Raw genomic sequence first — 14,014 nt, forward strand, 5'->3', positions numbered from 1 at the left:
TTTTTTACGATTTCTATTTGAGATATCGTATTGAAAGATACCTTTGATATCCCTTGTCCCTTTCAGGATTATAGTTGTGTGATTACCTTGAGATAGAGGCTGTTTACTTTTCTTCAAAGCTAATCAGTTTTTGCTGGTAACCATTGAGTTTCTAGTTAAAGCTCTAGAATAGTTCCATGGTTGTGGACTGAGGGCTTTTTATGTGACTTGTGGAATCTGTTGTCTGCATATATTCTTTTAACGCATCTCTGTGAAAAAATAAAGGATTGTTCTTATATACTACAGTATTATAATTAGCTGTAGCAAGACTGATGCTTGAGTCGTTAGTTTTAAATTTAATACAATTTTGCAGAATGTCTTTTTGATCTGTAAAACACAGATCTAAAGCAAAGATTATAGCAGCTGAACTGCTAATACGTTAATAACTGCTAATACAAAAATATGTTTGCATGCCTCCTTCATAAAAGCTGCAGAAAGTACTCAAGTCATTCTGTATTTTTATTATCGTTTACTTTCAGCTGACAAATTAGTAAGTCCTAAAGATATTGACCCTATCGGACGTTATGTACCTCCACAAGATCAGCGGAATGTTAGCATGAGATTTTCAAATCAGGTAAGCATATGCTCACTATTAAAATACTTTTACTGAAAAATTGTCATCTACATGTTATATACAGTCTTCTAATATTACAATTAAAGTGCTAGAAAAATATTAAATGCATGTACATTTTCTTAGTTGATGGAGGATTGCTTTTAAAAGGAAGATTATAACATCTGCAGTTTTGGGGAAGTGGTGCACATTTGCCTTCAAATTAAGTGGTGCAATCAAAATGATACATAAAATGTAAGTTTAAATAGCTGCTAATAGATAGGTATGTTTCTTTGAGTTATAGATATGTCAGGAAGGCAAGAATAAGCCTGCTTTTTTTTTATTCTTTCAAATTAATTACCACTTGTATGTATTAATATATTTTGTATTTAGAGCTAAGAGCTAGAAGGATGAGGTTCTTTTTTGGTGTGTATGGTATATACATGTGTTCCTGTATTTGGCTTAAATGCACAGCAGGAATGAGTGCCCAGGGATGGGGAATGCTTGAAACATTGTAATTCAAATCTGCAGTAGACAGGATAACAAGGCAGAAACGTGGTCTATATGGAGGGGACTTCTTAAAGAGGTAAGAACTGTATGTAAGGAAATGTGTAGCCAAGAGATGTTTTTCAGCCTGTTTATTTCTTGGTATAAGGAATACATATTTGAAAAGTTCCTTGTTCAGCATTGTGAATTTGTTATTGAAGCATAAAATACAAAGCATTTATCTTAAGATTTATTCCAAGATCAGAAGTGAGCAATGTTTTTCTTGTTGTATCCAAATACGTAAAACCTCCATTTCCTACTATTTCTTGTTCCCGAGGTAATCCAAGTGCCTGGGTGTTGTCTCATTCATAATGAGACTTTCATTATTCATGGTACAGCACTTTTGCCATGTTAATATGAGATAATGAAAGCTCAGTGACTTAATTTGTTCCCAGTTTCTTTCTTTGTGCTTACATCATGGGATTATGAATGCTACAGAAATTGTGAGCTGCCACTATCACATGCACTTTTAGGAGTGCCATTAGAAGAAGCCTATATCAAGTCAGTGTTCCATGCAGCCCATTGAAATTTTTTTTTCTTTGATTCTTGAAACCAATAACTTTTAATATGCCACAGATGAACACTTTGAAGAAGATGATGGTTTGTTCTAAAGACTGTGCATGCTTTTCTTTAATATGTAAAAGATAAAGCTGTCCAAGATACTGCATGTGCTTCTCAATGTGGGCTAGAAAAAAAGAGGCGCTTCTGAATTAGTGGGAATTCTAGATGACTGTAGCATCAGGCCTTGGTCATTGTAGCTTCTGAGCAGCAATGTAGAAATTGTGACCAGAATGGTTAGTGTCCCTGCAGTGCTAACCAGGTGGTTGTAGAATTTCATTGGGACTGTTTGTACTGAAACAGGTGCTGCTGTACTTTGTGTGTTTTTACTATTAAGTTAGTTTCAGGGCAAAATGTTTCTTGATACAGATGTTAGTTCAAATGGGTCATCATTAAGAGGTTAAAAAATGAAAGGCAGATGCATAGATGTATCAACATGAGTGAGGTATGCTTTATCAGCAAAGGTCTTGCAGTTAAAGTCAGCAAACTTCAAGTTCCAGCTGAGAGTCTTGACCTTGAGTTTTTTTAATCCACTTTTAAAATTTGCTTAAACAGTTTGTTGGAATATTTGATTATGCGTTTTATCTAATTGAGCTAATTTATGCAAAATCACTATTTATTATTTGCCTTAAAGTGCTAGAAAAATGACTAAAATTAAAATACAAAATGAGAACACAATGCATCTTGTTTTTGGAAGGTGATGTACCAAAAAGAAGGCTTTTTCAATTTTTATTTGAAGCCATGTGCTAAGGAAATATTTTTTAGAGAAATGCATTTTCCATGTAGGCATATTTTCATATCTTGATTGCATTCACTATAATCTCTATAGACACTTGCCATTGAAAAATGTGATTAATTTAGTTTATTTGTGGCTTTGATGCTACTACAAAAATAAGTCTGATGTCCACATAATTGTGTAGATTTAAGCAAGCAATGAAAAGTATTTAAAATATTCGAACCTTAGTTTTATACTTCTGAAGCACCAGTGAAGAATATTCTAGAATTAGTTAAAGGTAATATAGACCTACAAAGGCAAAATTGCTATGGAAACTATATATCTATAATTCTATATAACTACAATAGCTGTTAACGCATCACTCGACCTAGAAAATCTGATAAAAGAGGACAATCTCATTTGTTGTAGAAAACTGCGGAATCAAATGAGCAGTATAGTAAAACTTAATGGCCACTAATACTAAAATATTCATTTTGTCTGTTTATAGTTAAAAGGAAGTGTTTTGTCTCTTAATTTAAAGCCCCCCCAACCTTATTTTTCAGGAAGAGGTCTCCATATGTTCCCTCCTGGGGAAATGCCGGTGTGGCGCTGTAGCAGGATTCTCTTTGCTAGTTTTAGTCTATGTTCCAAAACACAGTGAAGTCTAACAGCAATCGGAGAGGTTCTCCTTTGCACTAATAATTTGCTTTGTAATGCTAAATGGTCAGTAGTGTTTCAGGTTAAATCCCATTCATGAGTTAAAAAAAAAATGAAATCATCAATGCTCCATTCACTTTATTGTAAGAAGCAGGGCATTTTTCAGTGGGGATAACTCTTTAGAACTGGATTCCTTAGAAGAGCTTATTTTATTATTCCTTTTTACTGTCTCCATATCCAGGAGAGATTATATTATAACACAGTTTCGGTTGCTGCATTCTGTTTTGGGAGAATTTAGTGTGTAAGAGGGCCTGTATAGTAACAATAATATTTGAGAAATGAGATGGGGTGGAGATTTTCTGGTTTTGTTTTGTATTTTACTGGAGCATATGAAAGCTGATTTATTGTTGTCCTATATTTAATTTTGTATTTAACAAAAAATTATAATCTTACGAAAGTGTTAAAGTGAGACTAATTTATCTTCTGGGTTAACTTGAAATATATGTATAGGGTTGCAACTAATTAAATTCTCTGGCCGCATGTGATGACTATATTCTTCTAATGTTTTGCTTTGTAGACTTAAGTAATCATTTGTGAGGACTTCATTTAAGTTACTGGAAATTAAGGTTAATGCCCACTGATGATGTTGGGAGAACAAAGTGATAGACTGCTTATTTTTTTATTTTCAGGGAAGTAGATAATGTGTAAAGAAGGAACTAAAATTACTAAGTGAGATATATTAAGATTTTTCAGCTACTATGTTTAGGATTACAGCATGTCTAATTTTTATGGTTTAGAGAGATGTATCATATTGGATGATTTGTTTTGTAATGTTAATTATAAGCATATTCTTGCTTTCATTTCTCTTAATAAAATTGGCTACCACAGTTAACATAATTCTAAAATGGTCAAGTGTTGTTTTAGAATTTAAGGCACATGTGTGTCTGTATTGTATTTAACTTAAAAAGTCTAGTGTGTTAGTAGCATTGACCATAAATTGTTCAGCAGTATTTAGATGCTTCCAGAAGCAGATGTGTTTTGTAACAGTTCAGTTGTAATTTTGTAGCAGCAAGGTGGATTATATGAGTTAAGTACAATTTCTTCTGTTGCATGCTATTTCTGTTTTCCTCATCTCGCTCCATATGCTTGGAAAGCCCAGTAGGTACCATTTTAATCTGTGTTCTCGAATATTGTGCCCACTTTCTCACATGTTCAAAATAAATGGATTTTTTTCAGAGTTCTGAGATTTCCTGGGAATGTGTGCAGAAAGGCATATAGTGATAGCATCTGTCCAGTGAGAGTGCAGCAAAAGACTAATACTGAGCTGCGTTCTCTGCTCATGCCAGGAATGGAGTCAGGGGGTTTTCCCTTTATCCTGCCTCCAACGGTTTATAACCTTGTTAAAAACTATAATTTTTTTTTTTTTAGAACAACTAATCTGTCTTTTATCTTGGTCTTCTGAAAACCTGGGGAATATTTATCATTTGCACAGCATGCAGAATATAGTTGAAACAGATCCTTCTGCCCACTATCCAATGTGAAAACGCCAAGCAGAAGGGTGAACCGGGGGGTGGGAGTGGGGGGGTAGTGTCCATTGCGGTGTCTTGGGGAGACGGTGATTGATGTTGTGTGAACACCACCTTAGCTTGCATTATTAGACAAATGTGAAATCAAACACATTAAAATGGAACTTTTAACAACAGCAAGATTTATTTACTGGAATATTTAGGAGTTTAATGCTTTTCCACATTTCTTTTTTTTTAAATGTATAGGAAATGCTATATATCACTATCATTACTGAAAAGGGCAACATAATTTTTAATGAGTATTGTATCTGTTATTTTGATCTGTGTTTCTCTAGACCACTACTTGTGATCCTCCAGGCCTTGACATGTTAAATGATAATGAAAGTAATTTTCTGTTTAATATTACAACAATCCTGTAGTTGTACAGCAATTATATTTATTCACAATAGTTTTAAAAGTCTAGCTATTTTTCACACCGATTTTGTGCTGTGCCAGTTGTGCTGCAGGTGCATTTGCTTAGTTATGGCCCATGTTAGAACCACCACTGACTGGCTGCTATAAATGAGTCATGTCATTGGGTATGTCTGTGTATGAGAGGCATCAGTACTGGTGTCGGAGAAGGATGTACCTCAATGGAGATGCAGAATGCACAGCTTTATGTACAGCTTACAGTCTGTGCTTACACAGTCCCACTCAGTTCGTCAGTAACGCAGTAATGAAGTTGAGCCTTAACTTGAAGACCACTGCCCAAGTTAGATCACAGGCTGTCTATAAATCAATACAGTCTTGGAGGGGGCTCTCTTGTTTTCTGGGGGGAGGGGGGCTTTGCTTTTTGTTTTATAAACATAATGTACTGATTATGGTAGAGAATTGGTTTGAGTTTTCTTACTGTTTGTGTAAATGCAATTGATAGCATGATCACCTTATTCTGAGGAGGAAGATCTTTTAATGTCACTTAAACTTCTGACTTCTTAATCTGGTCTCTTTGCGCATGTACTTTCATCACAAACTCATTTTATGTGGCAAAAATTCCAAAATTTTTACTGGAAATGTAGTGCTGATAGACTTTGGGGAAAATGTTATCAAGAATTTCTTCTGCAAATCCATAACACCTAACTTGATATCATTGTTCAGATGCCTGAACAAGCAGGCGTCACTTTAAGCTTTTTGTTCTAAATCAGTATGTCTATCCATCTATCTTCACAGAAAATGCTGTATTTTTATATAATCAATTGATAGAAGATCAATTTAACTTTTGTCATTCATGTTCTGGTAATTTCTAGACAAAAGTAGACAAAAAGCATTTTAGGAATGAAAATGTGTGCTGCTTTTAGTTCTGTTGATTTTACAGTCATTGAATGCCAAAGAAATGGATAAGGAATAACTCAGACATCTCATTTTTTCACTAGTAATGTATGCTGCCAGTGAAAAGAAAAGTGAATTGCCATTTCAAGACCCAGGGAGTCGAGTCAATGATTTCACTCAGCATGTTGAATTCATTCCTATTTGCATGGTTTCCTGATGTAAAATACTAGTATTTATTTCAAACATGAAGTATCTGTGTTATAAACAATGTAAGGAAATGCTGTTATCTCCTGTAAAATGTAATATGTCTTTCATATAACTGTAAAGAGTAGCTGTCTGATCAAAATATTTCTGAGTAAAGGGCTGAAATCATCAGTTCATTATTTTGAAGCGAGCATTATCACTCACCCAAATAGCTAAGTTATTTCACTCTTTACAAAAATGTGTATCAAAACATTATGTCATATCAGGCATAAAGGAAATACATTGATTTTATAAATTCTAAATTTTTGTATGAAGCAAAATGTTTTTCCTACTTTTTTTTTAAATTTAAAAAAAACCCCGCAAACAAAAAAACAACAAACCAAACCAAACAGTGGAAAAGATTACCAGAAACCTATTATTATTAATTCTCCAAAATGCATCTTGCAAAGTATTATTGATAAGACAGTCTTCCCATAGTTTTGAGATTTACAAGTTTTAGTCCTGTGTTGTTCTTTCAATTTATTCACACAGTAAGAAAAAGCAATGCAGACAGTGATGTCTGTCATACTCATGAATTGTTTAAATAGACATTGTCCCTATTCATGCTATATCTAACAAAATATTTAGTTAGCAATGCTAATAAATATTTTTTCATCATTTTCTAGGGTCCTTTAGAAAATGATTTGGTAGTACATGTGGCCCTGATAGCAGAAAGTCAGCGGTATGTATTTACTTTTATTAAGAATGTATATATTAGGGAAATGTTGAACAATAGGCATCTTAAATTTGCTAAAGGTATTCAAGGAATTGTAGAATATAATACTGCTACTTGTGTATCTGCTGCCAAGATAATTGTTAAAACTAAGACTATTCTGTGTTTTGTCATTAAATTTGTCATTTATTTCATTCGTAGCCTACAAGTTTTTCTGAACACATATGGAATCCAAACTCAGACCCCCCAGCAGGTGGAACCAATTCAGATATGGGCTCAAAAAGAACTTGTCAAAGTAAGGAATTCTGCATTTAAAATTATTTATCTATCTAGAAATTTCTTTTGTAACAATAGGAATTTATATCAAGCTATTAGACTTGTGTCTCCTTAAGCTTGTTATCTACCTTTGTGTTATTCTAATTCAATTGCAAGATATGCTGACATCAGCCAGTTATAGCTGCCTAGTTAGAGCTTTCAGTGAAACACTGAAGCTCAGATGTGCTGTATTATCTGATTAGGCTTATTACCTGAGGCACTTTCAAAGAATAATGAATGAATAATAAAATTTTAATAATATTAATAGCACAGTAGACTAAGTGAATCTTGATGGAGAAACAAGCAAATGAGCAATAGTCAAAGAAATGGATTAAGGCAGTAGGCATAAACCATCATGTAATTTCATAGTGTAGCCTGTATAACAGGCATTATACAGTCTTCTGTAACTGTTTTTTTAGAAGTCCCTTGAGCTGACTATATCCAGGAAGTTTGGTGTTTAAACCCTCTTTGGTTTAGTCCTTTAACTCGGCACATTTAAAAATCTACGGTCAAAAATTACGGGGATGGAGGATGTCTTCAGAATCCCTTTCATCCTCTGTGAAGGCTTCAGGTTTTCCCTTTTCTGTACAGTCTCCTAACAGAGTACCATATCCTTTTACCTAAAAGGCTGGCCCTTTTAGCCCTTAATCTGTACGGAGCCTCACTGATGATGCCAGTTTAGATGCATCTGTCAGGTAGCTGTCAACGCCACGTGAAGCCAGCAGTCAAAGATGAATGGCATCTACAGGCCATACTGGTCCATTTCAGCGTTCTCTTAGCACTACCATGGCCTCTTTTTTGTTCAGTCATTTTTGGTACTTTATTTATAGCACTTCAGTGCCATTGAGTATGTGCTTCAAGCACAAGGACTACTGTTTGTCCTGGAAATATATTTAAATATAAAAGACATGGCAAATGCTGCTCTAAATGATAAATGCGTTGATCAGCAGTTGTAGGTAAACTTGTCAAAAGTCCTTATAAAAATCTATATGATTACTGGGTGCCTATTTACCTCTCTCTCTGATACACCTGGACACTTCCTCCAAAAAAACATTGAAAATAGTCCCACTGTACATAAACAAGCTTTAACAAGCTGCAGGAAACTGTCAGACAAGTAAGCTGATTGGGAATTACGGATGTGCCCTTGATATATTTCATAATTCACCACCTGAAGTTTGATTGTGGATCAGGTACATAAAGCTCTTGTCTAACTTTGAATTATACAAATTGTCTCAAGCAACTGATTAATTCTGAATGTCTGGGGGAAGTATAATGAATGTATTTAGTTTATCAATCCTGAAGTTCCAGTTGTGGAACAAATCACTATGCGAGTCTCTCCCTGTGAAATCAGGATCACATGGCTGATGCCATTAGCTGTATCAGAAGTCTGTAGGACACAGAAAAAAGTAAAACCAAAAATAGATAACATTGCAACATATTTCAGGCTTTGTAAGTTTGTGAGGATAACTGATGTACCAAAACCTTGCTAGCTTATTCAGAACAATGCTTACCCCAAGTAATGACTGCCACTAACACCCGAGAAGTACTTAAACGGTGAGAAAAGAAATATCCTTGTTTACGTTCAGCCTTGTTCATTTCTCAGCCCATTTTTCCTCACTGGTTTTCTTGATAATATATTTCAAAATGGATTCTCTCTACTGTATTTGTTCTGAAATTCTGTACCTGAAATTTTGGTTTAACAAATAGATACTCCATAAATTTACTACAGAAGTATATATTGTCTCTCTGTCATCCATCATTTCTTTGGTCTCCCTGACAAAAAGATGAAACCTTCGTTAAGTTTTATTATTATCATTTAAATTCCTAGCTATGACAGCTACTGTGTTAGGAATTATTTTTCAAAAGCTGGTGAGACACGTGGCAATTCTGACATTTTCTTTATACTCATGATGGGTAGGTACATCTGCCTCATCAAAATTTACCTTTAAAAAGAATGTAATGAAAATATTAAATTGCATGATGCAAAACCTCTTCCTAGTGGGCTTGTAGAAAAGGCTATACTATAGGTGTGAAGTCAAATTAATGAAAGTTTTTGGGGCATTATGAGAACTGAGGTTTGATCTCTGGGCTTATGCAAAAAACCAGTACAAACCAGAAAGAAAACAAACAAACAAAAATACCCGGATAGTATTTGTCATCCTTTGTGGGGAAGGGAAGCTAATGCTGGAACAATTACCTGTATTTTGGGGAAAAGAGGGCTGATCCATAGAGAACATGGATCTCAGTATTTGCTATTCCGATGCTGTCAATTCTCAGTAGTGTTTAATTTAATTTAATTAGAAACTTTTGAACTGGTCTAGTAGCACATGGTAACAGTTTAAACCTCTAGACTTACAAATAGGCACGTGTCCAAAAAAGTAGTGTAAAACGAAACAAATGGTTGAGGGGAAGACGTTGATTCAGGAAAATTAGGGATCATGTAAACAGATCCCAAAAGTCTAGTGGGGGAGTGAAAAGAGGAAGAAGAGGAAAACAAGAAAATGGGACAAGATGCATGCAATATATAGGGAAAAAGTATGTATGTAGTGGAAGCATAGTACAGGAAAATAGCAGAATACTCCATAGACATAGACTGATAACAGATAAAAGAACACAGAAACAGATGGTGTGAAAGACCACCGTAGTTAGATTCACTCTCATAGATCAACACAACAGTCCAGTCTGCTTTCACAGCCGTTTCTTGCTATTAGCAGCTTTAATATTCCAGAATTGAAGGGCATTTTAATAATAATTAAAAAAAACCCTGCTTGAAGCAACTGGACTTGCATGAAACTGTACTTTCGTTCAAATATTGTGGTGCTGAATCTAAACTGGCATTTTGATTGTAGCAGATCAAGATGGAAAGCTATTACTAGAAGATGAAACTGCTTTAGTAGACTGTAGAACAACGTGAGGCCTCCAGCTAAAGTAAAACTCTTCAACGGAAGAGACAATATTACAGTACTACTGCAGTTCTATTTTTGTTAAGAAAACATTTTATGTTTTACATTCTAGCAAAATGAAGGTCCTTTTAGTGTTAAATTATAATATCTACTGCCATTCTTCTAGTCTCCATTATTTACTATAAAAAGGGGTTCAACATTCTTATGGTTTTGTTATGTGTAGATGGGTTATTTAAAGCTGTTAATGTTTTGATGTCTCCACTCCTTTCCCACTTGAATAGAGCTACTTAGTCTGGGTGAACAGGTGATGTAGGTAATTTTGTTTATTTTCTTTTTTAAATAGTTCTTGGTATTAATGCAGAAACAGGCAAGCCCCAGGCTGACAGCAGTAGAAAGCTATTGAGTGTAATGTTTGTTCAAATGTTTACTTTCATTTGCCTCTGAATTATCTTCTGTAACATAAAGAAAGACTGAGCTTAGGAAAACGTTCTGAATTCTGAATGTTCTGAAGTTTTAGTAATAGTGGGTTCCTTACCTAAAACAGCCCAAATAAGGAATAAATTACAGCGTTCAGTCTGGTTTAACTGATACATTCATACCGTCTTGCTCACAGCTTAGTTGGTTTTTTATGGTTTTATTCTCATACACTGTAATAAATGAAGATTATTTCTTTAATATGCAAATCTTACAAAACTATATCAGTTGAAGTAATACTAGGCATATATAATTTAACTCAAGAATCAAGCAATGAATAATGAGATAATTCGCTCTTGCTCGTGTTGTTGATGCATTAATTTTGCAGGCCCTTACTAAAATTAGAATAAAGATCTTTAAAACAATAATATAGGAACTCTTTACCTTTGTATCCACATCAGAAAAGCATTACAGAGGGTAAAATTGGCCAGACAATAAATGCAAATTATCCTTTTAAAAATGATCCTTTAAAAAAATTATTTCAATTTGAAGATTTAAAAAAATATTTTAATTATATAGACTAGAAAAACAATTGGAGTAAGAAGGTAAAAATAAGACTTAATATAGGAAACAAGTTTTAGTTGAAATTTGAAACTATGCAGATAGGCAGGACTCTGGTGCTTTGCCCAAGCCCAAAGTTGCACCCATGTGTCCTGGTCATAGCATCAGGTTCCTACCGAGCACTGCTGCTTACCCTTAATGAAGACATCTCTTTTTTAATGCAAACCAGTATGAACTGTATTTTCACCTTCATGAGTAAGGTGAAAATCCTTCATCCTCCCAAAATTATTATTAGAAGGAGGGAAGGGGAACTGTTACACCACTTCTACAGCAGAGTACTGGTCTGCCAGAAGTGATGTGAGTTACACTGGAAGGAATGACTGACAGGGAGCAGACTGCTTGCATCTTGTCTTCTTGCATCTCCTGTTTCTTGCTTCAATTACATAGTTGATTTCTCTTTGCTGTAAAGATACCTGTTGTTATCAAAAGAATTAAATTTGGTCTTTGAACTGTAAATTTACCAAATCTAGTGTTCTATTTATTAATTGTTGTTATATAGAGGTATGTTTTGTAAAAAAAAAAAAAAAAAGAACCTAACAGAAATAATGACCACATTTTATGAATCTTGCTTTCTAACTAAAGCAGAATGCACACAGCTTTCTATGTGAGACCCAGTAGAAGCATAAGAAAGGCTTATATATAGGTTTCCCTCAGTTTTCATTATTCTTTCTCACAGGCTTACTTCCATTTGGGAGTCAATGACAAATTGGGATTATCTGGAAGACCGGACAGGCCCATAGGATGCCTTGGAACATCAAAGGTTGTTGCCAGAAATGTTAATATTGTTGTTATTGATGTATATCTCAGATAAACATTGAATTAGTCTCTGAATGATTTGAAATAGAACTGAAATGTAATTTTATTTTATGTATGTATCTTAAAGTCCTTGTAATGTATTTTGCTACTATGAATGTGCATGCTCTGTCTTACTATTAAGTTGTCATATGTTTCCTAGACATCGAATTAGAGGAATACTTGGCCAAAACAGGCTGAATGGTGATGAAGTGAACTGCTTTAACTGAAATAGAATGGAGAACTGCATACCTAGTAAAAAACAGAGTACCTAAAATTACATATGTAGGTTTTATTTTAAATATTTAATTCAACTGTTCTACACTGATTATTACCTTGATAGTTTCAAAATATCTTTTTTCCTTTTCAGCTATTTCAATGCTTCAGATATTTTAAAGAAAAGATTAATGGAAGCTTTCTCTCTCAACAGATTTATCGAATACTAGGAAAGACTGTAGTTTGCTACTCGATCATTTTTGATCTAAGCGATTTCTACATGTCTCAGGATGTTATGATGTTGATTGATGACATTAAGGTATTTATCTGTAACTTTTCCTTTGAGAAACTGACAAAAATAGAGTCTGTAGAAGAATAAACTGTGAAGTTTGATAAAACAGAAGATTGAAAGGGGAACACTGTATAGTCTGTATTCTTCTAATACAAAGATAACCTTGCGGTTTATGCTGGAAAGCGTATTAAGATGAATATCTTGTCGGCCCAGTACGAGTTCTAGTATCTGTATCTGACAAAAAACCTGACCCAACAGTGATTGGGAATGCTGTAGTGCAGCAAGCAAATTATCACTTGTTTCTTTGGGAAAGCAAATGTTCTTGGCTGAAAAGAGAAATGAGACTGGTCCCTTTAAGGGAAATATGAAAGCCTCACCTGGATGAAATATTACTGGCCTTTGCACAAATATTAAAAATTGCATTCCTTCCCTCGCTTTAAGGCAGGCAGTAGTGCAGAGCTTACCTGTCAAGTCCCCTGTGCTTGAGCAGCTACTTCCAGTGCATAGAAGGTGGCACTGGTTATTCCATGCTGGTGGCTATGATTCAAGTCCTGGATTCCCATGCATACTTACTTGGTCATCACATGTAGTTCAGTACACTGCACTCTGTTTAGTGGTTTAGTCCGTGATCAAACTCTATCCCAGCCAAAACCAGGACAATACGCTAGGAGTATTTTCAGGAAACTTGTGAAATAGCAGTGCTTGAAAGCAGCTTATATTCGTTGAAAAAATCTTTTAGTGGCTTATTAGCTAAGTTTTTTTTAATCTGTTGGGGCTTTCAGTGCTGTTATTTTAAGATAGCTCTTCTAATATCTTGTACTGTGTATTCTGGTATATTGTGCTTGTGTACTTATTTTTGTTTTGTGACTAACATATTATTTCTTACCTAGAATGCACTGCAGTTCATTAAGCAGTACTGGAAAATGCATGGTCGTCCGCTGTTTGTTGTACTTATCCGTGAAGACAATATAAGGTAGAGAGAGATAAAAGCATCATTTGCAGTGTGCTGTTGTCCTAATTGCAAGATTAATGGAGTTCCGTTTCAAATTTCAGAGGGAGCAGATTCAATCCAATATTAGATATGTTGGCAGCCTTTAGAAAGGGAATTGTTGGAGGAGTGAAAGTTCATGTTGACAGAGTACAGGTATGATGTTTTTCCTGACTGTTGTGTCCTTACCTCCTAGTATTGGTACATGTATTCTTAGTACTTCTGTTTTTCATGTGACTTCTGAGTATTTTATTTAGTAGCATAAAATTAAGGAGTCAAGAACCAAGACTTTTGGTACAGCTTTTGTTTTATCTCAAAAGAAACACGGGTTTATTTTAATTCCTTTTGATGAGTCTTTTGAAAGTGGTAATCTTCATAGACGATTTTCAGAAGGGAGAAGGGTTTTTTTATGTTCAGCAGTCTTGTGAAATTACCACCAAAGGATAAATCCACAATGTCAAACATTGAGGGATTTCTTTTCATGAGATAATCAATGAGGGAAAAAAAAAAAAAGGTGCTTCACCTATGTTAACATTCTTACAAGAACTAAGATCTAGTTTTAACATCTTTGCTGTTTGAATTAATCCTAAAGCAGGAATGTTGCTCCATTAAAATGTGAAAATTACGGAGTCAGGTGCTGGTTTTAGGTACTTATATGTGC

General features: G+C 34.6%; 1 protein-coding gene across 8 annotated transcripts in view; it reads left to right on the forward strand.

The window, feature by feature from the left end:
• The window catches only part of PHKB (phosphorylase kinase regulatory subunit beta), a 90,011-nt gene that overhangs the window by 49,966 nt on the left and 26,031 nt on the right, over positions 1-14,014 (forward strand). For all 8 annotated transcript variants that reach the window (XM_052796185.1, XM_052796184.1, XM_052796186.1 and 5 more), the window contains 7 exons: positions 519-613; positions 6,766-6,821; positions 7,014-7,107; positions 11,742-11,825; positions 12,288-12,392; positions 13,256-13,338; positions 13,419-13,509. In XM_052796185.1, coding sequence (XP_052652145.1) covers positions 519-613; positions 6,766-6,821; positions 7,014-7,107; positions 11,742-11,825; positions 12,288-12,392; positions 13,256-13,338; positions 13,419-13,509 — 608 coding nt within the window. The remainder of the gene's footprint in view (positions 1-518; positions 614-6,765; positions 6,822-7,013; positions 7,108-11,741; positions 11,826-12,287; positions 12,393-13,255; positions 13,339-13,418; positions 13,510-14,014) is intronic.

Source organism: Harpia harpyja, chromosome 9 (assembly GCF_026419915.1).
Source record: "Harpia harpyja isolate bHarHar1 chromosome 9, bHarHar1 primary haplotype, whole genome shotgun sequence".
NCBI lineage: Eukaryota > Metazoa > Chordata > Aves > Accipitriformes > Accipitridae > Harpia > Harpia harpyja.